We start from the raw sequence: 22,969 nt of genomic DNA, 5'->3' as shown, positions 1-22,969 counted from the left end.
TAGCTACAGCTCCGCTCGCCGCTTGTCCTACGTTCACCCTCTCCCGCTCGCGGCCCCGGCTGCAGCTCCAGGCTGCGCCTTCCCTCCGTCACACAGCTCAGGTATGGGCGTAGACGGTTCGATGGGTGGGTGAACGACGCGGCCAACGTAGCGGTACTTGGCTGCGAAAGCGAAACGGTGCGGGGGCGGAAGGGCGGGGGAGGGAGATGGTGCGAGAGAGCAAAGCGAGGGCAAGAGCATCGTCAGGTTTCCGCAAGTTGTGCTAAGTGACGAGGGGACGCACCGTGCTTGGCGTAGAAGGACTTCCAGTTCTCGACGATCTGCGAACGAGCGAAAGGTCAGCACATTGGAGGGTTGGGCTTGTTCACACAGCACGGCGCAGCGAGATGCTGCACATGAGCAGGAGGGCGATTCCCCAACTGACCTCGAGATCGCCTTCCGACAGGCCTCGCAGGTCGTGCGTGAGGTGCGTCTTGAAGCAGCCGGTGACAAAGGCTGTGCACGCGAAGTCCTCGCCAGGCAAGTATCAGTGTCGACCGATCGTGAGAGCAGATATCGACGAGGATCCCGCCTGGAACGCACCTCTCGCCGCATCTCGTCCCGCAAACGCGCTATACGCTCCGCCCGGTCCGTAGTTCCTCATTCCGCCGTCAGAGACGTCGTACACGTCGCCGTCTATTGCGATGTAGAGTGGGTATCGAGAGGGATTTGAGCCGTCGTGGAGGGCGAGTTGCGATTCGGAGAGGGTGAGCGGAGGAGAGGGGAAGACGAGGTCGCGGATCTGCGGGAGGAGTCGGTCAGCGTCACGGCACTGGGAGCACATAAAGACCCGTCAGGTGAACGGAAGCAAGATCGTCAGACCCGACAGCCTCTCCACGCAGACGCACTTTTCTTGGGTTCGCCCACTTGCCCTCGTATCCCCACGTCCAACTCTGCGTCACTGCCCTCGACAGCGCCAGGTTCGTGACGAGCGCAATCATGAGCCAGTTGAGAAGAGTCGGAAGGACGGTTGTGGACGACGAGCGGGAGGAGGATGGTCGGGGTCGTTTCGAGGAGGAGGAAGAGGCGGGAGAGCGTGGACGGGGTTCCCGTTCCGTAGGCATGGTCGTGAGGGTCCGTTGAGCTCTTTACAAGGCGATGGAGCGGGAAAGAAAGCGAGGTCGACGAGCAGAACTTGTCGAGTGGGGCGACGAGGGGACGAGGGAGACGAGCGAGAAGTGGGCTAGGGGCTTGCCGCCGGCTCAATCGCGAGTCGTCAAAGTGCTCAGCTTGTCTTCGGCCCGTTCGAGGCGATTGTCGGGCGAGGAAAGGGCGTGAGAGTGGCTCGAGGAGGAGGAGCAATGGCGCGACGTCGATGGACGGGACTTTCGCTGGGCTATGGCGGGTGGCCTGTCCAGCAGATTGAAATAGCAGAGCGCCTGTCGCAGCCAGTGCAAGCGGTGTTCGAGGCGGGAGTCAAGTTCCTCCTCCTCATCGCTTTGGCTCTTCGACTCCCGCAACGCGCGCTCTTCCCGCTGTTTGCCCGTGCACGACGACGCTGCTCACTCGCTTGGCGTATCGCGCCGCTCTCGCACACCTCGCACACCGCCGCGCGCCCTCAGTTTTCGCCGCCGCCCTCCTTCACTCGTCCCCGCCGTCGCTCAAAAAGTCCCGGTTCACACAGCTCCCAGAAGTCGCGATGGACGTTCAGCAGCTCACTCAGCGCATCGAGCAACTCGGCATTGCAGCCAGCCCCGCCGCAGCGGGCTCGGCCGGCACCCAGCTCCTCAGCTACTTCTTCACCCCCAAGTCGGGCTCAAAGCACCCTGACAACGCCGAGCAGGACCTCAAGCTTGTCGTGGCGGCCGTCGAGGAGGAGAAGAACCTTGGACCGGCAAAGGCGCTCGCCGCGAGTGTTGGCTTGAAGGACATGCGCGCGGTCAGCGGCGCAGACCTCGAGAAGCTCCTTGGCAGGACCCGTGACCAGGGTGAGTCGCGTCTGTTCAACTCGTCAGAGGCTGCAGATGTCATCAGGGTAGGCGTCGGCGAAAGAGGCTGTCTCGACGCCTTACCTGGTTATCGACGGCGGAAGCTTTCTCATTCCGCGAATTGGTTCGCTGACGCTTTTCTTGCTCGACAGCCTCTCCCCTCTCTATCCCGCCCTCGCTCGCTCCCTCGACCCTCCTCATCACCTCGACCTCGCTCTCCTCCGCCTCCACCGTTTCGATCCCCTCCCCCTCCGACCCCTCGCAGACTCTCTCGCTCTCGAACGAGGAGTGGCACAAGGCTCTTCTTCAGCTCAAGCAGGAGGGCGTCGCCTTGAAGGAGGCCGAGTTCTTCCTCAAGGGCGTCGAGCCGCCCAAGCCCGCCGCGCAAAAGGCTGCCGGCGCTCCCGCCTCTACCGCGTCGACCTCTGCTGCGGCAGGCCGTGTCGCGCAGGCCGACCTTGAGGGTCAGGCAGGCGTTCAGCTCGGCTTGACTGTCAAGAAGGAGCAGAGCGTCTTCGGCGATTGGTACCAGCAGGTCCTCATCAAGGGAGAGATGCTCGACTACTACGACATCTCGGGATGCTACATCCTCAAGCCCTGGTCGTACGGCATCTGGCAGGAGATCCAGAGTGCGTCCCGTTGCTCAAGAGGCGCTTCTTGGCGAGCTGCCTAACCAAACTTCCCACACGCAGCCTGGTTCGACCGCCACATGTGCGCTCTTCAGCCGGCTCATCCGCCCTTGTACGCCGCACTGACGCTTCTTCGCCTCACAGCAAGGCGCTCGGCGTCAGCAACGCCTACTTCCCCATGTTCGTCTCGTCGACCGTTCTCGAGCGGGAAAAGGACCACATCGAGGGCTTCGCTCCCGAGGTCGCCTGGGTCACGCGCGCGTGAGTGTCTCCCGCTCATTTCTGCGATAGATTCTCGTTGCTGACCGATTCCGGGCACTGCAGCGGCAAGTCGGAGCTCGAGGTTCCCATTGCCATCCGCCCGACTTCCGAGACTGTCATGTACCCGTACTACGGCAAGGTGCGTTCGACTTCACGGACGCGACGGGGCGCGCGATGGCTGACGCAGCGCAAACCTGCAGTGGATCCGCTCGCACCGTGACCTTCCCTTGAAGCTCAATCAGTGGAACTCGGTCGTTCGCTGGGAGTTCAAGAACCCTCGTGCGTACGGCGGCTCGATCGCATACCGCATACCGCTTACCTCGTTCTCTCGCAGAGCCCTTCCTCCGCACCCGCGAGTTCCTGTGGCAGGAGGGCCACACGGCGTTCCAGACCAAGGCTGAGGCGGACGAGGAGGTTCTCCAGATCCTCGACCTGTACCGCCGGGTGTACGAGGAGCTCCTTGCCGTCCCCGTCATCCCCGGTGTCAAGTCGGAGAAGGAGAAGTTCGCCGGCGGTCTCTACACGACCACCGTCGAGGGCTTCATCCCCACCACCGGCCGCGGTATTCAGGGCGGCACGTCGCACTGTCTCGGCCAGAACTTCTCCAAGATGTTCAACATCACGGTCGAGGACCCGGCCAACCCGGGCGGCGACAAGCTCCACGTCTGGCAGAACTCGTGGGGTCTCTCGACTCGCTCGCTCGGCGTTATGGTCATGGTCCATGGCGACGACAAGGGTCTTGTCCTCCCGCCGCGCGTTGCTCAGCTTCAGGTCGTCATCATCCCCGTCGGCATCACCGCCAAGACGACCGAGGACATGCGCAAGAAGATCGAAGACGAGGCGGACCGCATCGCCAAGGAGCTCGTCAAGCAGGGCTTGAAGGCCAAGGCCGACTTGCGCGACGGTTACACCCCCGGCTTCAAGTACAACGACTGGGAGCTCAAGGTGCGTCAGCGCCTTCCTGCTCCGCGCTAATGCGTGCTGATGGCTCTCTTGTCGCAGGGTGTCCCCATCCGCCTCGAGATCGGCCCGAAGGACCTCGAGAAGCAGTCGGTCATGTCGGTCCGCCGCGACAACGGTGTCAAGGGCGCTCTCCCCATCGCCGACCTCTCGTCTTCCGTCCCAGCCCTCCTCGACCAGATCCACCACGACATGCTCAACCGCGCTCGCGAGACCTTCGACAAGTCGATCGTCAAGGTTGAGGAGTGGGAGAAGCTTGTGCCTGCGCTCAACGGCAACAACATCGTCGTCATCCCCTGGTGCGAGGCCGAGAAGTGCGAGGACGAGATCAAGGACCGCAGTGCCAAGGAGTGCGTTTCGCGCCGTCGCCTGCCTTCCTCTCGCCTTGTAGCTGACCCGTCGCATCTCTCTCGCAGGTCCGTTACGGGTGCCGAGGACGAGCGCGCTCCCTCCGCAGGCGCCAAGTCGCTGTGCATTCCCCACGACCAGGCAAGGTTCGGCAGCGTCGAGGGCAAGTTGTGCCCGAACTGTGGCGAAAAGGCGAAGAGGTGGACCCTGTTCGGCCGGAGTTACTAGGCGCGCGGCGCGTGTAGAGCTGTCGAAGGGTTTTCCCGGGTCGTTTGCTATGCACCATTCGTTCAAGTCTCTCTCGTCCTTGTTGAGCTGCGCTTGACGAGCCGTTCGGCAGCGAGACAAGGATGCGAACGTTACAGCACTCCGAACTAGAAGAGGTGTCGGCTGATCTGGCCAGCCACAATGAACTGACGAATAAGACAGGACGGCGGAAAGACGGAACTAGATACGGGTATCGCCAGAGAGTGCTTATCCGGGGAAGGGTCGACCGCGAGCTTCCGGGTATGCCTGGTCGCGCAGTCGCTTCTTCGGCGCCGACAAATCCTTCCACTGCCGTGCAAGGCGGGACATGCGGGAGAGCGAGACGACGGCGAGGGCGACGCTGCGGAGGGTAGGCTTCGGGCGTGAAGACGTGGCGGGCGACGGGAGGTGGAGCTGTGTGAAGATCGAGTCGATGCTGCGTGTGTGTGTAAGTCAGCGAGAGGAGGAGAACGATCTGCTCGCGGACACTCACGTCGACTGCTTCTCCGCGACAACGTTCTCGAGGTAACGCTTCTGAGCGGCGGTTTGCGCGCGGAAGGCGAGCTCCCGCGACACTCGCACCTTGAGCTGTCGCGTGAGGACGAGCAGACCCTTGACTTCCGACTTGTGCTTTGCCTGGAGTTCGGCCACATCCGGCGAAACCGCGTCGGTCGAGCTGGGGAAGGCGAGCAGCGTCAGTTGAGCCGTCCTTGACGGCAGATAGGCTGAGAGGACTGACGAGCAGACGTGCTTGGCGACTTGCTGTTCGAGCGCGACGAGTTTGCGCTTGGCGATTGACAGCTCCTCCCGAGCGCGCACGAGTTCGGCATCCTCGTTCTCCTTCTTCCTGCCAAGCTCATCGCGCTCCTTGCGCACAGCTGCCAGGTCGAGGCCGAGGCTGACGGCGTCCTGCCTGACTCGGTTGAGGTCCGCCTGGAGGTTGGCGACACCGCGCAAGATGTCGCCCCGCTCGTCCTGCAGAAGTCGCTGTTCGGCCTCCTTGGTGTGAAGAGCGTCGCGGAGAGACTGGATCTCGGCGATCTGTCGCTCGAGCTGCGCCTGTGTCGCCGCGTGGTCCGCCTTCGTAGCGTCGAGCGCAGCCTTGGCCTTGCCGGCGTGAGCCTGGTCTGTCGAGAGGCTGCGCAGCTTCGAGCGCTCGGTGCGAAGGTCGGTCTCCAGGACTGCAATCTCGTCGCGCGCTTGTCGGAGGTCTCGCTGCAGAGCATCGTATCGCTTCTGCCATACAGCCTTTTCGGCGACGAGGTCCTTCGAGTGGCCGACTTGGCCTCGCAAGACCTCGTTCTCGATGCGGAGTTCGTCGAGCTTGGCGTTAACGCTGGCGAGCGTTGCCTTGAGCGACTGGGTGTTGGACTGAGCGGACGACCTGCGGGATGCGGTCGTCAGCATTCGACTTAGCGAGGCTGCTAGGAAAGAGCCCACTCGGAGAAGGTGATGCCACTCCGGCTGATGCGCAGCTGGACGCTCTTGTTTGCGTCAAACGACGCCTGGCACTCCGGGCAGTGAACCTTCGACAGCCGTGTCCTGACCCGTTCGAGCGATCCGCCTTGGCCGAGCAGTCGCTCAAGTTCGTCCTCGAGCTGTGCGATGCGAGTCTGCGCGTCCGACAGCTGCCTGGCGAGCGAGATCGTGCCCGAGCCGGCAGCTTCAAGCCTCTCGAGCTTGGTGTCGATCTGGGCGTTCGCGTCGCTGAGCTGCGACTTGAGCATGTCAATGACCTCCTCGAGCTCGTGGATCTGGGCGAGGAGAGGCGACATCGTTTCGTTCGCCGTGCTGTTCGGGCTCCATGCCGACATCTGCGAAGCGTGCGAATGTCAGCGAGAGGTTCAAGCAGCGGAAAACGTAAACATACGTTGCCGAAGAGCTGACCGGGTGTCTTGGGCGTGAAGACGGCAGGCAGGGGACGGAGGTGAAACGACTTGTCGGGCGTCCGGTTCGGGGAAAACTGCGTCGAGACCTGCTGGCGAAGCGACTTGACGCGGTCCTCGAGGTTCGCCTTGTCCGTCTCGAGCTGCTTGATCTCCATGTCGCGGAGCACGGCCGACTGATCCTCCTTGGCGCCGGCAAGGAGCTGTTGGCGCAGATCGTCCGTCTCCCTTCGAGCGGCTTCGAGCTCTTCCTCAAGCGCAGCAATTTGCTCGTCGCGCTCGTGGTTGAAGACCTCGTTCGCGAGGGGAGACTTCGCCTTTGGCACGCTGAGCTGCGACAGCCTCGTCTCGAGAGAGGCGCGCTTTTCCTGCTCGTCGGCAAGCTGGGCGCGCAGCGTAGCGAGCGCCTCCTCCTTCTCGGCGAGCACAGTCTCGTTGTCGACGAGCTGTTGCGCCGAGTCATCGAGCGCATCCTCGAGTTGCTTGAGCTCCTCGTCGCGCTGTCGCAGCTGCTGTCGCAATTCGTCGAGGTCGCCGTCGACTGGCCCGCTCGTGCGCTCGTGCTCAAGCTCGTCAACCCGCTGCTCGGCCGCCTCGAGCTCCTCCTGCATCTTGACGAGCTCTTCGTCGCGAGCGGCGATGTCGGACCGGAGCGACGCCGTCTGCTCCTCGAGGCTGGCGACCTGTTCGCGCAGGGCGTGCACCTTGTCCTCCATGTCGAGCGCGACATCCGATCCTCCCTCAAGCAGCTTGCGCTCGAGCTCGTCCCGTTCCCGCTCGACACGCTCAAGCTTCTCCCGCTCTTGCAGCCGAACCTCCTCATCCTCTGCCCACTTCGCCTCGACTTCGGTTCTCGCACGCTCGACCTTCGCCTCCTGCTCCTCCATAACCCTGCACAGCTCCTTCTCCAGTTCCTCCATCTTGTCCGCAAACTCGGATTCCTGCTCCTCCATCTGCTTCTTCGCGCCGTCGAGCTCGACGTCCTTCTCCTCGAGCTCGGCGAGAAGCTCGTCCGTCCGTCGTTGGAGGGCCGCGAAGTCGTTCGAGCTCGCCTCGCCCGCCTTGGCGAAGTCGGCCTGCAGCTTGTCGAGGTCGGCGCGGAGGACGTCCCGCTCGGCCTTGACGTCGTCCAGCTGGTCCTTGAGGTCGAACACCTCGCGCTGCAAGTCGGACGCCTGCATCGACTGGTCCGAGTTATCGCCGCTCCGGACAACGCGGTCGCGCAAACGGTGGATCTCGTCGTCCTTGTCGTCAAGCAGCGCATTCGCACGCTCGACTTCCTCCTCGAGCTCGCGGATCCGACTTGCGGCGTCCTTCTCGCCCAACTCGTCGCCAAGCCGGTCCTGCAAGCCCCTAATCTTGCGCTGGCCATGGACGAGACCCTCGAGTTCTTTGCCGAGCATCTCGACTCGACTATGCTCTGCACCTTCCTCGTCCTCTTCAGCAATACTCTCCGTCCTGCTCCGCACCCGCGAGGTCGAGACATCGACGCTGATCCCTCCCGCCACGCTCATCTCGCGAATCGTGTCCTCGAGCCTCCTCGTCTCCGACTGCAGCCGCTCAACATCCTTTGTCGTGCGCTGCAAGGTCTTGACGAGACTCTGGTTCTCCTCGGTCAAGTGCGTGTTGAGCGAGTGCAAGTAGGCGTTCAATTTCGCGCCATTGAAGCGCGCGCCTGGACCGCCTGCTGAACCGATGTCGGCCGTACCGCCAGACGGAAGCGACGTGTTGGCTTTGTGGAAGGTCGTCAAGTCGTTTGAAGAGCGGTCGGACGCGAAAGATGAAGAGGTACGCTCTTCCTCCCCGTCTTCGCTGCGGCCGGCAGTCGAAGGCGAAGATTTCCGGACCGAGCGGAGAGGGTGAGGAGTTCCGCGAGCGAAACGAGGCTTCGCAGTTGAGCGCAAAGTCGTCAAGACGTGCTGAGCGCGTCGCTGCGCCGCGGACTGGTTGACCATCGGCGTCGACGGCTCGTGCAGGTTGAACGACGCGATAGGCGAGTCGAACTTGGGCGTCGCATGCGCGAGTGCGGGCGAAGGGGATTTCGAGTAGGTACGAGCGGGGGTTGCATCGTAATCGAGTTGGTCGAGCGAGTGGTGAGGGGAGTGACGGGGAGAGGATTTGCGGCCGATCTCGGGAGAGGCCACGCTCGACTCGACGGTTTCGTCGCGGTGTCGAAGAGGGGTGAGAGCGTCGGGAAGGATGTTGTTGGCGGCATCGGGAGTCGGTTTCTGCGAGAGGGAAGGTCAGCAAACGAACAGAGTCGTTGTGGCAGCGACTCACCCGGACGGTCGCTGGCGGCGAATCAATCCCACCGAGCGGATCAAGCGGATGAGGGCGAGGCAAACCCTCATCCTCACTCGCCGGACCGCTGTGGAAACTCGTCCTGTCCTCCGTCTCGTCCTGCTCGTCCTGCTCGTCTGGCCGCGCGGGCGGCAACGCCGAGAGCTCCGCACTCATCCCCATCGGCACGGAGGCATGGACCCCTAATGGCTGCGGAAGGTCGTCCTCGCCGCCGCTCCCGCTCAAGACGACCATCTCGTCTCGCGAGTCGTCCACTTCCCGTCGCTCAACTCCGCCCATCCCGTCCGCCCCGAACGTCGGCTCATCCTCATCCGTCTCTGCTTCGGGAGGAGCGTACGCTCCGTTCGAGGGCGAGCCTGCCCGTCTCGCCAAGCCAGTCCTCGCCGGACCAACAATCGTCGCGGTCGTGTCGTTCCCTCGCCCGCTCTGCGCCGAGGCCGGGACGATAGTCGACTGAGTCGTGTGGTATGAGGCTGTCGGGGCAGGGGTAGACGTGTACGGCGACGAGTTGGCGAGCGAGTCGTGCTGTTGACGGACGGCAGTCGAGCGAGGGTTGTTCTCGCGCCCCTCACTCCGCGGCTGAGGGGGCGGCTTGACAGGCGAGTGGGCGAATGTGGTCTCTGCGTCTGTCTCTGAGAAGGATGGCAGCTCGGAGGGGAGGTCTGGCAGGTCGGGGAGCGATGCCTGCCCGAGTTCTTGGATCTGGCGGAGGACGCGCGAGGGCGTCTCCGGGTGGTACACTGCGAGTGTGCGTTGTTAGCGTGTGTCTGTGTTCGTCTTAAGGTGCACTCACTGTGTCTGCTCGCTGTGAGAGGGTAAACTCGATGAAGTTGAAGGACGAGAGCGAGACGCGACTCGCAACTTTGCCGCACGTGACCCACAGCGACCTCTCCTCGTCCAGCGCAACGACGCCCAGTGAACGAGGCGATACAATCACATACTACGCAGGAGTGTACAGAGGAGCGGAGAGAGGAAGACGCGAAGAAGAGGTCTCTTTTGTGTGCAGGGAAAACAAGATGCGAGCAACGACGACGAGCGATACGGACGGAATACTGCATGGAGTGATTAGCGGGTGGACGTAAGGGCGAGTGATGGTGCAGAGTCGACGGCGGACAGGCGGCGGCGGGTCACTCCATGTCAAACTGGATGACCTCGTCCCCTTCCTCATGTCGCTCGTCCTCGTCGTCTCCAATGACGCTACCCTCCCCTCCCGCAAACATAGACCCAGGCGGACCCGTGACGGTCCCAAAGACAACCGGCACAGCCCGCTCCGTCGCCGCACTCAGCGGCTCAGGCGTGCCGTTCTCGCTCCCTCCTCCGCCGGCGACGACCGAGAACCCGGGCATGCGGAGGTGGATCTCGTCTCGCAAAGGCGAAGAGACGAGCGAGCTACTCGGCTGTGGGGGAGAGAACGCCGCTGTGGTGCCGGACATGCGTCGCGCGAGTGCTGAGCCGGGTGCGGGCGCGTGCGAGGGCGAGCTAGAGAGGTAGGTCGTGCTGGGCGAGGAAGAGGGAGGCGTCTCGCCTGTGTAGGCCGGAGGGACGAGGTGCAGCCTGCTCAAACCTGCTGCGAGGCCGCCGGGGAGAGACGAGCCGGGCGCGGCGAGGGAGGCGTTTGTGCTGGGCGACAAGCCGGTCTGAGGGTACCGCAGCGCGGCGGCGTTGGCGGCGGAGAGGAGGGATGCGCGATCGGCAGACGGAGGGGAGCGGAGGGCTGCGTCGGAGAACGAGGCCGAGTACATGCCGCCTGCGACGGGAGGTGCCAGACCCAATGAGCCGTTCAAGGCGGACGAGAGCAGGGACGAAGCGGTAGGCGGCGTCGCGGTAGCGTTCGAGGCTGAAGAGGCGACGAGAGGCGAAGTCGGCACAATGGTCGCCTCGCGAGTCCTGCTCTGCGAGAGGAGGGATGCGGTGGCGGGCGGCTCGAACGACACTGCCGACGGGTTGTGACCTTCGACGCTCGAGCTCAACGAGCCCCATGTCGCTGCAGGCATCGCCGAGACGGACCTTGCGCCGAGCGTAGGCTGAGGCATGGCGATCGAGTGAGGCGAGCTGCCGGATCCGTGTGCGAGGGATGGCTTGCCAGAAGCGAGGAAGAGGTCGGCTGGAACAGACTTGCTGTTCATGAACGGGTCGAAGGCGGGCGACGAGCTTGACAAGCTCGAGGGGCCATGCGAACCCATCGCTCCCGACGCACGCAGAGTCCGCCGCCGCATCTCCTCGGGGGTGAGGAGGTCGTTCAACGAGGACGGGAGGAACCCTTCGTCGTAGTCTTCGCCATCGTCCTCGTCATCCTCGACCGCTTCGTTCCACCCTGAACCGGACGCCGAACGCTGCAGGTCCGGCATGACGCGTGGCTTGGACGGCGGCGACCGCGGGAACGCATCTTCGTTGCTGTCGTAGGACGAGGGGATGAAGAGTCCTCGCGAGCCAGAGAAGGGCGAGGTGCCGAAGATCGAGGTCGGTCCCGCAGCGGCGTTGCTGGCGCCTGGAACGGCGAGAGGAGGGGACGAAGCGAGCTCGACGGCGCCTGCGCCGTTGTTGACGCCGAGTCGTGCGCGCGAGTTGTGCTGGAAGCGCGGCGGGGAGAGCGATTCGCTCGTGCTGGACAACCGCCGCGCCTGCTCAGACAGCATCGCTTGTGCTGCGACTGTCGCGCGCGGGTTTGACGTTGACGAGCCGAACTGGTGCGACAAGCCTGACGATGTGGGTGCAATGAACGTCGCCGTCGGACCTTGAGCGATCGTGGCGAAGGAGAGAGGCGAGTGCGGGACTTGGCCAGGCAAGGTGCGGTGCTGGAGACCGGGACTCGAGGCGGGCGTGCGGTGTCCGACCGAGTCGGGCGAGCCGAAGATGGCGTCGACGTCTCCTTGACTCGTCCCGGAGCTCGATGCGCCGCCCGCAGACGGATACGCTCCGTACGCGCCATCCATCCCGAGCGAGCCAGGGATGACATGCCCCTGCCCGACACCTAACAACCCCGCCGTGCCATCTGCGCCCGCCTGCGCTTCTCGCAGAGCCTGCTGCGCCGCTCGCTTGTTCTTGCGGTCGAACGACATGGGCTGGCCAGGCAAGACGTGTGCGAGGGCGCACTTGTGTCCGAACTTGCATGTCCCTTTGGCGAACCATTGGCAGATCGGCTTCCCTGTGCCCGGTACTGGGAGGTCGTGCGAGAAGGGGCAGGCTTTGCCGGCGGTACAGGAGTTGGCTGTAGGCCATCATCGGTATCAATGGCGAGTGGGGAGGGTCGAGGGAAGAGGCGGGAGCGAGAGTTGGCGAGATTTGAACAGCAAGTCAGGGGATTGTCATCATGAAGGAGCAACGAACGGAGGCGCACCTCGGAAGAACTTGCACGGGACATGCGAGAGGTCCTTGACTAGGAACGCGGGACGAACGGGAGGTCAGCACTGAAACCAGCGGGAGTCTGTCGGATCCTTCTTGTTGAGCGCCGACTCACCCTTGCTCGCCTTCTTTGAAGCTGCCTCGCCATGCGATCCAGGCTGACGAGACGCAGCCGTTCTTGGAGGTGCGGGTGGTGGGGAGGACCAGGGGTTCGTCGGCGGATGCTGGACGGCGGCTGCCTGCATCGTCGCAGTGCGTGTCGCTACTGTGGGCTCTTCGGCAAGCCCTGCGCAAGTCGTGGAGTGCGAGGTGGCGTGCGGATGTGGGGCGATGTCCGGATGAGGCGAGGAGGTGGATGGGAGGGAGTGAGCGCGTGTGTAGCCTGGTGGACTCGTTCGTAGCGTTCTATCGACAGTATGAGCCACAGCAGCACAGTCTAGCAAGTGCAGCGGCGTGAACAGTCCTTGCCAGACCTTTGCTCTCCTCTCTCGCTCCGTCCCCGTGACCCTGCTCTCGCTCACACGCACTCGGGGAGAGATTGTGCGGCTGGAATCGATGACACGAGTGCTGGAAACGCGCCTGGCGGGCGCGCTCTTGCTCCTGCTCGCATTGCTGCCCTTGTGCGCCCTCTCTTCTCCTGCGACCCACTTCACCAACAACTGGGCCGTTCTCGTATGCACGGTGAGCCGGTCGTCTCGTTCGTTGCTACGAGAACCTTCTGAACTGACACTTGCACACCCGGCAGTCCCGATTCTGGTTCAACTACCGGGTTCGCTCACGTCCTCTCCTGCTCGAGTCCGATTCTTCGAGCTGACCCTGCTCCTCTCGTCCTGTCAGCACATGGCCAACACCCTCGCCATGTACGCTGCGTCCTCTTCCGCTCGTGAACCAAGGCTGACAGCTCCACCCGCAGGTACCGCACCGTCAAGCGCCTCGGCATCCCCGACTCGCAAATCGTCCTCATGCTCGCCGACGATGCAGCCTGTAACCCTCGCAACCCGTTCGCAGGGACAGTCTACTCGAACGCGGATCGAAAGACGGACTTGTACGGGGACCGGATCGAGGTGGATTACAAGGGCGAGGAGGTGAATGTCGAGACGTTCTTGAGGTTGTTGTCCGGTGCGCCTGCTTCTTGCGTCCAATCCTCACCGAAGCTGACGGGGTGATGGGCAGGCCGACTACCCGACTCGACGCCGGCCTCGAAGCGCCTCATGACCGACTCGCGCTCCAACATCTTCGTCTACCTCACCGGCCACGGCGGCGACGAGTTCCTCAAGTTCCAGGACAACGAAGAGATCTCTGCTTTCGATATCGCCGACGCGTTCGGTGGGATGTGGGCTAAGAAGCGGTGCGTCTGGATCTTCCTTGGAGAGGAAATGGGATTGACGGGGGAAGAGTGCAGGTACAACGAGATCCTCTTTATGGTCGATACGTGCCAGGCCAACACGCTGTACAGCAAGTTCTACTCTCCCAACATACTCGCCATGGGGTCGAGCGAGAAAGACGAAAACTCGTACTCGGTGCGTTCGCGATGCCTCACTTCAGCTTGCGAGACTGACTAGGTCTGCGAGACAGCACCACGCGGACAACGACATCGGCGTTGCCGTCACAGATCGCTACACGCATCACGTCCTCACCTTCCTCGAGACGATCAACAAGACCTCGCAAGTGACTTTGCAGAACCTCGTCCGTCTCTCTTCTACTTCCGCTCACACTTCTTTCTAGCTGACCGTCTCCGCTCTCAGGTGGACACCTTCTCGTTCGAGATCATCCACTCAACGCCGGGCGTCAGGAAGGACCTCTTCCACCGCCCGCTCGACGAGACGCTCCTCACCGACTTCTTTGGCGGAGTCTCGGAGGTCGAGTTGCTCGATGAGGAGGCGCCCGGTGTGGGTGCGGCTGCGGTGACAGATGCGTACGGGATGGTGGAGGAGGCTCAAGCGCGAACGAGCCGGAAAGGACGGCGACGAGTTGCAGAGGACGAGGAAGTCGGCGGGACGGAGCAGGACAAGGTGCGGAATCCGCTCGCTCTCGTCGGCGCGGTCGTTCTCCTGCACGCCGGTGGCTTTGTTGTGTCTCGTAGACTGCGATAGACTGTAGTATAGACGTGGTCCCTCATGTTTAGCGAACCCGACCTCGATGAGCTCGAGGCGGTGAAGGTGAGCGAGTGTCGTACTTCGCACACCTCGCTTGGACTGGGACAGCTAGCACGAGCAGCGATGCACTGCACGCGGAGACCAGCACAGCTACTGGCGCGCTCACTCGCCCAGCCACTCGCTCGCACCGCCCGCTCCTCTCCCTCACATCTCGCCGTCCCGCATCCGCGCTCCTTCTCCTCCTCGTCCGTTCACCTCGGCGTACGAGCAGCCCCTCGACCCGCCCGGCTAACCAAAGCGAAACCTTTACCGCCCGGCGCGCCAAAGACCGAGTTGTTCGAATTGTGCAGGAGCATCCCGGCGCTGAGGGCGAGGCCGACGTTGATCAATGAGGACTCGGCAAGGGAGATCGTGCGGGACTGGGGAGTGCATGAGATGCAGGATGTGACGGTGGTGGACTCGTATGCCGGTGCGGTTGAACGGACTCACTTCCTTCGAGGAGGGCGAGACTGACTGGATCTTGCGAGCAGGCGCGGGTGGATTGACACGGGCTTACCTTGAGCTGCCGAACGTCAAGCAGGTGATTGTCATCGAGGAGGCGGTCCGCTACATGGAGGCATTCGACGTGCGTTCTCTACTTTCGTGCTTCTCGACCCCTTGCTGATACTCCTCGCGCCGCAGCCTCTGCTAGAGAAGTACGGCGATCGCATCAAGATGATCAAGACCGACCCGTTCCAGTGGGAAGCCTACACGGCGGTGTCGAAGGCAGGATACCTCGACGACGTCCCGGTCCTTCCCTTCGAGCAGCGTGCGTCCCACTCACTCTCCTCAACCCTCTCCATACTCACACTCTGCTCGCACGCAGCAAATCCTCACCTCTTCTTCTCGTGCCAGTTGCCAAACAACAATCACGGCTCGCAGCTGTTCTACCAGCTCATCCTCGCGCTCAACGGCCAGATGTGGTACTGGCAGAAGGGGCGGTTCCAGATGGGCTTCCTCGGTCCTGCGTCGTTGTGGGATGTGCGTTCGGTCTCGGTCTCTGCGCTTGGGAGTGTGGGAGTGTAGAGGAGCTGACTTGAGCGTTCTGGGATCAACAGAAAGTCATGGCGACGGCAGGCCAGGAAGGCTACCACAAGATGGCCGTGACCACCCGCGCGCTCGTCGAGATGACCCGCACCGAGACTCGCAGCCACCTCCAGCCTCCCGAACTGCACTTTCACCGGCACGTCAACGACTCGTCCAACACGTCGCCTGTCAAGATCACGGCGCGCAAGACGCCGTTGGTCGAGAACTTTGATGCGCTCGACTACGTCGCCCGGTCGATGTTTGCTGCCAGGTCGCAGCCGTGGCCCAAGGCGGTTGGGTGCGTTCGCCGAGTCTCCCTTCTCGCCCGGAGACGCAGGCTGACCGAGTGCGCGGTACAGGATGGTCGCGCCCGGCGCGCAGAACCTCGTCAAGACGCTCGAGGCGACAGGCCAAATGCCACCCCGGACGGCGGTCGTGACCGAGCTGACGATGGACCACTGGATCCTCATTGCGAACGTGTTTGAGAACTGGGCGTTCAGGCCGCAGGTGCGCTCGCTCGCTCCCCGCTCTCTCGCTAACAGTGCCCACTGTGGCTGATTACGGTTGCCGGTGCGCGCAGACGCTGTTTGACGAGTTGTCGTTTGGCGACGGGCAGTGAGGCGCGTGTTCGCTAGTCGTTCCCCGTGTTGTACCGAATCTCTCTCTATCTCCGCTCGCATACTGCAACTCGCATAGACTGTCGCGCTGCTCTGTGCGGCGCTCTACGCGCAAGCAAGAGTGACCTTCGCAAGTCGACGAGGAGAGGACGGCGAGAGATGCTTGCAAGGTGTGGCTGGATGGCGCGCTCGCTCGAGATGGTCTACGGTGACAGTCTAGACCGTTTCCCGTGTAGAATGGCGCGGAACGAGGACGGCGAGTGGTCGAGCGGCGTCGAGGAACTTGGTGGAACAGCGTCGCCCTGCTCGACTTCGCTCTCTCTCTCTCTTTCCCTCACCTTTGCACCCGTTGCAACTGCTCCAGCTCGCACTTGACTGTCGCCAGCACACACACACACACCCACAGTGCGTCGACCCGTCTTTGTCCCAGCTCGCCCCGTCCTCTCGCTGACCCTCCCTCGCTCTCTACAGCCACTCGCACACCCCTCTCCCTCTTGCACCCCTCCGTTCACCCCAAAACAATCTCAGCAACAATGGCAGAGTCGTTCGCCTTCCAGGTACGTCGAGGCGCACCGCGTTCACCTCGCTTCGAGCGCACCCCCTCGCGTTGGAGGACTGGCTTGGGTTGAGACCACGACAGCCGGCGCGGGGGTCGAGGGCGTTGAACGTGCACGGTAGCTGACCTCGTGTTTGCTCGCAACGCACAGGCCGAGATCACCCAGCTCCTCGACCTCATCATCAGTGCGTCTCGTCTCCCTCCACCTCTCCAGGTGCTGCCCGTCTCAGAACCGCCTGCTGACTCGCTTGCCTCGCTTCCTTGCGAACAGACACCTTCTACTCGAACAAGGTGAGCCTCGCAGCGCTGGCGGCATTCGGGACGGCGAGCGAGGGCTCGTCGGATGGAACGCCGTGGACTTTCGATTCCAGACCAGAAGGAAGCTGACCCTCACGCTCTGTTGCGCGCTTGACAGGAAATCTTCCTCCGTGAATTGATCTCCAACTCGTCGGACGCGCTCGACAAGATCCGCTATGCCGCCCTCACCGACCCGACCCAGCTCGACTCGGAGAAGGAGCTCTTCATCCGCATCACTCCCGACAAGGCCAACAAGACGCTCACCATCCGCGACTCGGGTATCGGCATGACCAAGGCCGACCTCGTCAACAATCTCGGTACGATCGCCAAATCGGGCACCAAGGCCTTCATGGAGGCTCTCTCGTCCGGCGCCGACATCTCGATGATCGGACAGTTTGGTGTCGGTTTCTACTCGGCGTACCTCGTCGCCGACAAGGTCACCGTCATCACCAAGCACAACGACGACGAGCAGTACGTCTGGGAGTCGTCGGCCGGCGGCACCTTCACCATCACCCCCGACACGACCAACCCGTCCCTCGGCCGCGGTACCCAGATGATCCTCCACATGAAGGAGGACCAGCTCGAGTACCTTGAGGAGAAGCGGATCAAGGACATTGTCAAGAAGCACAGCGAGTTCATCTCGTACCCCATCCAGCTCGTCACCACCAAGGAGGTCGAGAAGGAGGTCGAGGAGGAGGAGGAGGAGTCGGCCGACTCGGACAAGCCCAAGATCGAGGAGGTCGACGACGAGGACAAGAAGGACAAGAAGAAGAAGGTAGGCCCGCATCCTCTCGCAGTCGAAAGTGCGTCCGCTGACAGTCCTTGTCCGGTCCCGTGCAGACGGTCAAGGAGAACGTCACCGAGCAGGTCGAGCTCAACAAGACCAAGCCGTTGTGGACGCGCAACCCGCAGGACATCACCGCGGAGGAGTACGGCGCGTTCTACAAGTCGCTCACGAACGACTGGGAGGACCACCTCGCGGTGAAGCACTTCTCGGTCGAGGGTCAGCTCGAGTTCAAGGCGATCCTCTTCATCCCGAAGCGCGCTCCCTTCGACCTCTTCGAGTCGAAGAAGAAGCGCAACAACATCAAGCTCTACGTCCGCCGCGTCTTCATCATGGACGACTGTGAGGACCTCATCCCCGAGTACCTCAACTTCATCAAGGGTATCGTCGACTCGGAAGACCTCCCCCTCAACATCTCGCGTGAGACGCTCCAGCAGAACAAGATTCTCAAGGTCATCCGCAAGAACCTTGTCAAGAAGGCGCTCGAGATGATCCAGGACATTGCCGAGGACAAGGACAACTTTGCCAAGGTGCGTTTCGCGCGTTTGCTTTGTGCCGACTTTCGGTCGCTGACTTGTCGTCGCGCTGCAGTTCTACGAGGCGTTCGGCAAGAACATCAAGCTCGGCATCCACGAGGACTCGCAGAACCGCTCCAAGCTCGCCGAGTTCCTCCGCTTCCACTCGACCAAGTCGGGCGACGAGATGACCTCGCTCAAGGGTGAGTCGCCGCCGTTCCTTCCGACGAGTGTGCGAGACCGATGGCTGACCCGTGCGCCCGGCCGGCAGACTACATCACGCGCATGCCGGAGCACCAGAAGAATATCTACTACCTCACCGGCGAGTCGCTCAACCAGGTCCGCGACTCTCCCTTCCTCGAGATCTTCAAGAAGAAGGGCTTCGAGGTCCTCCTCATGGTCGACCCGATCGACGAGTACGCGACGACGCAGCTCAAGGAGTTTGAGGACAAGAAGCTGGTCTGCATCTCGAAGGAGGGCCTCGAGCTCGAGGAGACGGACGAGGAGAAGAAGGCTCGCGAGGATGAGGCCAAGCAGTTCGAGGACCTCACGCGCACGATGAAGGAGGTCCTCGGCGACCGCGTCGAGAAGGTCACCATCTCGAACCGCATCGCCGACTCGCCCTGCATCCTCGTCACCGGCCAGTTCGGCTGGTCCGCCAACATGGAGCGCATCATGAAGGCTCAGGCTCTCCGCGACGCCTCGATGTCGTCCTGTGGGTGTCCCCGTTCTTCTTCCCATCGTTCGTTCACCGTGCTGACCTCACCTCTCCTACCCTTGCCCTCTCCCTCGCGCAGACATGATGAGCAAGAAGACGCTCGAGATCAACCCGAACAACGCCATCATCCGCGAGCTCAAGAACAAGGTCCAGGCCGACTCTGCCGACAAGGCCGTGCGGGACCTGGTCGTGCTCCTGTACGAGACGGCCTTGCTCACGTCGGGCTTCACGCTCGACGAGCCGCACCACTTTGCCGAGCGCATCCACGCCATGATCTCGCTCGGCTTGTCCATCGACGCCGACGAGCCCGCCGCGGCTGCGCAGGAGGAGCAGGACGACCAGCCGCCCGCTCTCGAGGCCACCGGTGCGAGCAGCATGGAAGAAGGTTTGTACTGACTCTGTTTCGCCGAGTCCCCTAGGCCGCATGCTGACACCTTGACCGTTTGTGCGTGTGCAGTCGACTAAAGTCCTCTGCGTCCCGCCCGCTTGTTCTCCCTCTCGCTAGTCCACTCGCATAGTTCTCGTTCCCCAGCGTAGTCTCCCTCCACTTGTGTAGTTCTCCTTCGCCCGCCGTCGTCGCAAAATCGGTTCCCTTGAAAGGGCCAGGTTGTCTCGTTTCCCTCCGCCGCTCACCTTGGGAGAGGCCAGTCCGTCGCTCCGGTTCAGCTGAGTTGCTCATTGACGATGCCCCTCGACATCCGCGTTTGCTTCAGCGACTGTCCCGCGCCGGAAAAGAGAGCCAGCAGGTCGGAGCGAGCGGAGCGTGTACAATTCGCCGCTAAGCGTTTCGAGCCTGCGCGGGCTCCCTGGACTGTAAATGATTGTACTGACATGATATCTATAGGAGTGAACGATCTAAAGGAGACTCAGGAGGGCAGTTGAGACGCCAGCCTCGCCTCTACTCCGCCTGTCGAGCTGCCGCCTCACCACTTCCTGTCTTTCTGTATGACGCCCGTCCGCCTCATACGACCTCCTGCGGCTCCTGTTCCGCCGACTTTGCAACCGCCTTATTGTCCTCGACAAACTGCTGCTCGCTCGCGACCTTCGGCCCATCGGCGTCGATCCGCTTGACGCCGAACAAGTCGTCCATCTCCTCGAGCGACTTGCCCTTCGTCTCGGGAATGAAGAAGAAGGCTGAATCGCAGGACAACAGCAGGTTGCGAAGGTCAGCCCAGATGCGTTGACGGAGAGAGCATACGGGAAGCGAGCGAGACGCACCGAAGACGGCGGAGAGGAAGTTGAACATGCTGAAGAGGAGGAAGGTGCCCCAAGCGCCCATGCTGGCGATCATGTCGGGCGTTTCGCGGGCTGCACGAAGCGAATGTGAGCATGCGACGAAGGGAGGGGAGACGAGCGGATCGCGGGGGCACCGATGATGAACTGGAACAACCACTGTGCTGCAGCGGTCCATGCCGCGCAGGCTCCCCGGATCCGAGTCGGGTAGATCTGGTGGAAAGGGAGGACTCAGTATCCGCTTCGTCTCCGTGACCTGGTTTGACTCTTCAAGCAAGCCAGCATCAGGCAGCACACCTCGCTACAGACAACCCAGGCGAGACCGTTCCAGGACATGCTGTAAGAGCAGGCGTCAGCGGCGTCAGCTCCTCCTCGTCTATACCGCGACTTGCTGGCTGCGGCGCTAGGCGGAAGCGCCGTCCCAAATGACCTCCCGTGGAGCAGTCAACGCTGACGCACCTGTAGCTGACCGAGAAGAGAAACAGGAAGGCCGTCGCCGCTTGTCCGCCCATCTTGGTCGAGTGCGACAGGACTTCCTGGCCATTCGGGTCGCCGACCTTGAGGAAGACGGCGATGTAGAGCATAAAGAAGCCCGAGCATGTGCCGCCGAGGATGAGCGGGAGGCGGCGGCCGACGGTATCGACGAGAAATGCGAAGAAGACGAGCGACGAGGCTGCCTTGATCACGCCGTAGATGCCGGTGTAGAGCGTAACGTCGGTGATGCCGATGGAAGAGAAGAGCGTCGGGGAGTAGTAGTTGATGCTGTTAATGCCGGACATGTCTGCGGAACGAGCGTGAGCGAAGCATCGAAAGCAAGGAGGGCGCCGAACAACGCACTCTGAGCCGCCATGATGAGGAAGCCGATCACGAGCCGGTTGCGGATGCCTGGCGTCGTCGCCTCGTGCCACAAGCCGCGGCAGTAGCGAGTTGCAGCGTTCCCCTTGAAGTCCGCCGCGACAGCCTTCTCCCGGTTGATCTGGATGACGGTGGCCGACAGCTCTTCCTCGATATAAGTGTGGCTCGGCTCGAGTTTACGGAGCCAGCAGAGATTGCGTGTCGCTTCTTCGGGTCGGTGACGCTTGAGGAGGTAGCGAGGGGACTCGCGCAAGAAGCAGGCGCCGACGAGGAGGAGACCGCCGGGGATGATCTGGATCGCGAACGGGATGCGCCATGTGACGGAGCTGGAGAGATCGAGATGCTGGCGGATGCCGTAGCTGCGGAACCCGGGGTCAGAAGGAGGAGGAAGAGAGGGCAGCGAGACGCACCTCAGCCAGAACGCTACGAGCGCCATGAGCTGGTACGCAATCTCGTCTGTGTGTAAGGGGTCAGGAACGGTAAAAGAAGACCGACTTCAAGCCAGCCCGAGGCAGAAGGAGCGGAAGAAGACACACAGAATCCGACCAGCCGTCCTCGGATTGCAGGAGGCGACAACTCGGCGAGGTAGACGGGCGCGCATGTCGTCACGAAGCCGACAGCGACGCCTACCACGACGCGACCCGCGTAGATGAGGCCGAGCTGGTGCGTCGCCGCAATCTGGAGGATGCAGCCGATGTCGAACAAGACGGCGGCGATGACGAGGGTCTTCTTGCGACCAAGATTCTCCATCAACGGGTAGCCGCCGAGAGCGCCGAAGAAGGCGCCAGCCTGGAAGACGGAGATGATGTCGGCATTCGCGGAAGAGTCGTTGCTGAGGTTGAAGTCGCGCTGGAAAGCCGGTAGCTTCAACGCTGTACCAATGAAGCTGCGCAGCTTAACAAGTCAGTACAGCAAGTCGAAGACTGGTGCGGCGTACGCACCTGGCGCAGTAACCGAACAGCGCTGCACCGAAAGCGATAACGACGCCTGTACAGTAGATCCGCAGGTTGTAGACTTCAGGAGGCGTTGGTCGGATCGAGCAGCGCCTGAGTCAGCGCGCGCGCTTGTGTGGGCATGCGGGGCAGTCTCGAAGAGCGTTGCGGGGTTCAGCCAGTCCCATGTAACCAGCGAGGCGGAGGGAGACGAGGGCCCAGGTGAGGAGAAGGAGGACAAAAGCGGTTCTGGTTGCCTCCGATCGAGGTGCTTGCACCGTCCGGCTTTCCAGGCCCCGCTGAGCCGACGTTGTGAGTAGCTGGGCCCCATTTCATCGCCGTTTGCGAGGCTGTATCGCATGCTGGCGGCCGTTTGCGAAGGTCAACGTCGCCTCGTCGTTGCGCTTGTCGAGCCAGCAACGCCGTACGATGCCCGGCAAGACATTTGCCGTCGCCTTCGACGCAAAGAACTTACTGCGAGGCAAGCGGGACTCCACGACTCCATCTCGACTCCGCAGCTCCTACTCCTCACCTCCGCCCGCTGTGAAAGAACACTCCGCTCCGACCTGCTGGCGCTGTTCTCTCGCGGTCGACACCCGCCCGAGCAACGCGTGTCGTGGAGGAGGCAACGGCAACGAGCGAGCCAGCCGATCCGACCGGAGCGACGGACTGAACTCTCCCAAGGTGAGCGGCGGAGGGAAACGAAACAACCTGGCCCTCTGAAGGGCACCGATTTTGCGGCGACGGTGGAGGAGAGAACTACACAAGTGAAGGGAGACTACGCTGGAACGAATACTATGCGAGTGAACTAGCGAGAGGGAGAACAAGCGGGCGGGACGGAGAGGAGCTTAGTCGACTGCACACGCACAAACGGTCAAGGTGTCAGCATGCGGCCTAGGGGACTCGGCGAAACAGAGTCAGTACAAACCTTCTTCCATGCTGCTCGCACCGGTGGCCTCGAGAGCGGGCGGCTGGTCGTCCTGCTCCTCCTGCGCGGCCGCGGCGGGCTCGTCGGCGTCGATGGACAAGCCGAGCGAGATCATGGCGTGGATGCGCTCGGCAAAGTGGTGCGGCTCGTCGAGCGTGAAGCCCGACGTGAGCAGAGCCGTCTCGTACAGGAGCACGACCAGGTCCCGCACGCCGCACGGCCTTATCGGTGGAAATACAAAAGCTTACAAGCGAGTTTGTAATCGACTGCCCCCTCAGCTCTCGAGGGGAGGCGGCAAAGCATTGCAGCCCGGGATAGCAGTTCAGCTGTAATCTCGCAATACAAGCTCTGCTCCGCCTCCGCAGGACTTGCTCTCATCGCGCACACGCGGGATTTGCTTGGCTCCTTGCTGTTTGCACTCGCTAAGCACCGC

At 62.5% G+C, this 22,969-nt stretch overlaps 8 protein-coding genes across 8 annotated transcripts; 4 read left to right on the top strand and 4 right to left on the bottom strand.

The window, feature by feature from the left end:
* Positions 1-33: 33 nt before the first annotated feature.
* On the bottom strand, positions 34-1,103 carry RHTO_00795 (sterol metabolism-related protein; the record flags this gene model as incomplete). Its single annotated transcript, XM_016414479.1, has 5 exons — positions 34-161; positions 284-320; positions 425-495; positions 583-781; positions 888-1,103. 5 exons carry the CDS (start codon positions 1,101-1,103, stop codon positions 34-36), a joined length of 651 nt encoding a protein of 216 aa, XP_016273635.1.
* A 575-nt stretch (positions 1,104-1,678) lies between these two features.
* RHTO_00794 (proline-tRNA ligase) lies at positions 1,679-4,393 on the top strand (the record flags this gene model as incomplete). The annotated part of the gene is made up of 9 exons (XM_016414478.1): positions 1,679-1,967; positions 2,120-2,596; positions 2,660-2,678; positions 2,741-2,857; positions 2,921-2,996; positions 3,058-3,136; positions 3,192-3,802; positions 3,860-4,167; positions 4,234-4,393. 9 exons carry the CDS (start codon positions 1,679-1,681, stop codon positions 4,391-4,393), a joined length of 2,136 nt encoding a protein of 711 aa, XP_016273634.1.
* A 246-nt stretch (positions 4,394-4,639) lies between these two features.
* Positions 4,640-9,392, bottom strand: RHTO_00793 (Prefoldin and Pericentrin/AKAP-450 centrosomal targeting domain protein; the record flags this gene model as incomplete). The annotated part of the gene is made up of 7 exons (XM_016414477.1): positions 4,640-4,847; positions 4,905-5,087; positions 5,151-5,795; positions 5,852-6,225; positions 6,282-8,525; positions 8,578-9,338; position 9,392. Coding segments are annotated over 7 exons (4,416 nt in total).
* Positions 9,393-9,725: 333 nt separating this feature from the next.
* Positions 9,726-12,185, bottom strand: RHTO_00792 (zinc finger, CCCH-type protein, cps3; the record flags this gene model as incomplete). The annotated part of the gene is made up of 3 exons (XM_016414476.1): positions 9,726-11,806; positions 11,936-11,974; positions 12,056-12,185. The coding sequence occupies 3 exons, from the start codon at positions 12,183-12,185 to the stop codon at positions 9,726-9,728; spliced, it is 2,250 nt and encodes a 749-aa protein (XP_016273632.1).
* Positions 12,186-12,495: 310 nt separating this feature from the next.
* Positions 12,496-14,033, top strand: RHTO_00791 (phosphatidylinositol glycan, class K; the record flags this gene model as incomplete). Its single annotated transcript, XM_016414475.1, has 8 exons — positions 12,496-12,621; positions 12,686-12,709; positions 12,778-12,800; positions 12,854-13,059; positions 13,114-13,288; positions 13,343-13,460; positions 13,516-13,626; positions 13,686-14,033. 8 exons carry the CDS (start codon positions 12,496-12,498, stop codon positions 14,031-14,033), a joined length of 1,131 nt encoding a protein of 376 aa, XP_016273631.1.
* A 126-nt stretch (positions 14,034-14,159) lies between these two features.
* Positions 14,160-15,720, top strand: RHTO_00790 (dimethyladenosine transferase; the record flags this gene model as incomplete). The annotated part of the gene is made up of 7 exons (XM_016414474.1): positions 14,160-14,505; positions 14,567-14,661; positions 14,718-14,844; positions 14,902-15,056; positions 15,134-15,399; positions 15,461-15,608; positions 15,682-15,720. The coding sequence occupies 7 exons, from the start codon at positions 14,160-14,162 to the stop codon at positions 15,718-15,720; spliced, it is 1,176 nt and encodes a 391-aa protein (XP_016273630.1).
* A 531-nt stretch (positions 15,721-16,251) lies between these two features.
* On the top strand, positions 16,252-19,053 carry RHTO_00789 (molecular chaperone HtpG; the record flags this gene model as incomplete). Its single annotated transcript, XM_016414473.1, has 9 exons — positions 16,252-16,275; positions 16,426-16,459; positions 16,546-16,565; positions 16,690-17,346; positions 17,412-17,885; positions 17,947-18,073; positions 18,142-18,585; positions 18,668-18,973; positions 19,046-19,053. The coding sequence occupies 9 exons, from the start codon at positions 16,252-16,254 to the stop codon at positions 19,051-19,053; spliced, it is 2,094 nt and encodes a 697-aa protein (XP_016273629.1).
* Positions 19,054-19,549: 496 nt separating this feature from the next.
* RHTO_00788 (MFS transporter, quinate permease) lies at positions 19,550-22,651 on the bottom strand (the record flags this gene model as incomplete). The annotated part of the gene is made up of 10 exons (XM_016414472.1): positions 19,550-19,722; positions 19,807-19,896; positions 19,959-20,034; positions 20,131-20,158; positions 20,281-20,602; positions 20,659-21,035; positions 21,087-21,132; positions 21,213-21,562; positions 21,618-21,690; positions 22,537-22,651. 10 exons carry the CDS (start codon positions 22,649-22,651, stop codon positions 19,550-19,552), a joined length of 1,650 nt encoding a protein of 549 aa, XP_016273628.1.
* Between the last annotated feature and the right edge of the window lie 318 nt (positions 22,652-22,969).

This window comes from Rhodotorula toruloides (assembly GCF_000320785.1).
Source record: "Rhodotorula toruloides NP11 unplaced genomic scaffold Scaffold10, whole genome shotgun sequence".
Classification (NCBI taxonomy): domain Eukaryota; kingdom Fungi; phylum Basidiomycota; class Microbotryomycetes; order Sporidiobolales; family Sporidiobolaceae; genus Rhodotorula; species Rhodotorula toruloides.
This window is presented reverse-complemented; position numbering and strand designations above follow the sequence as displayed.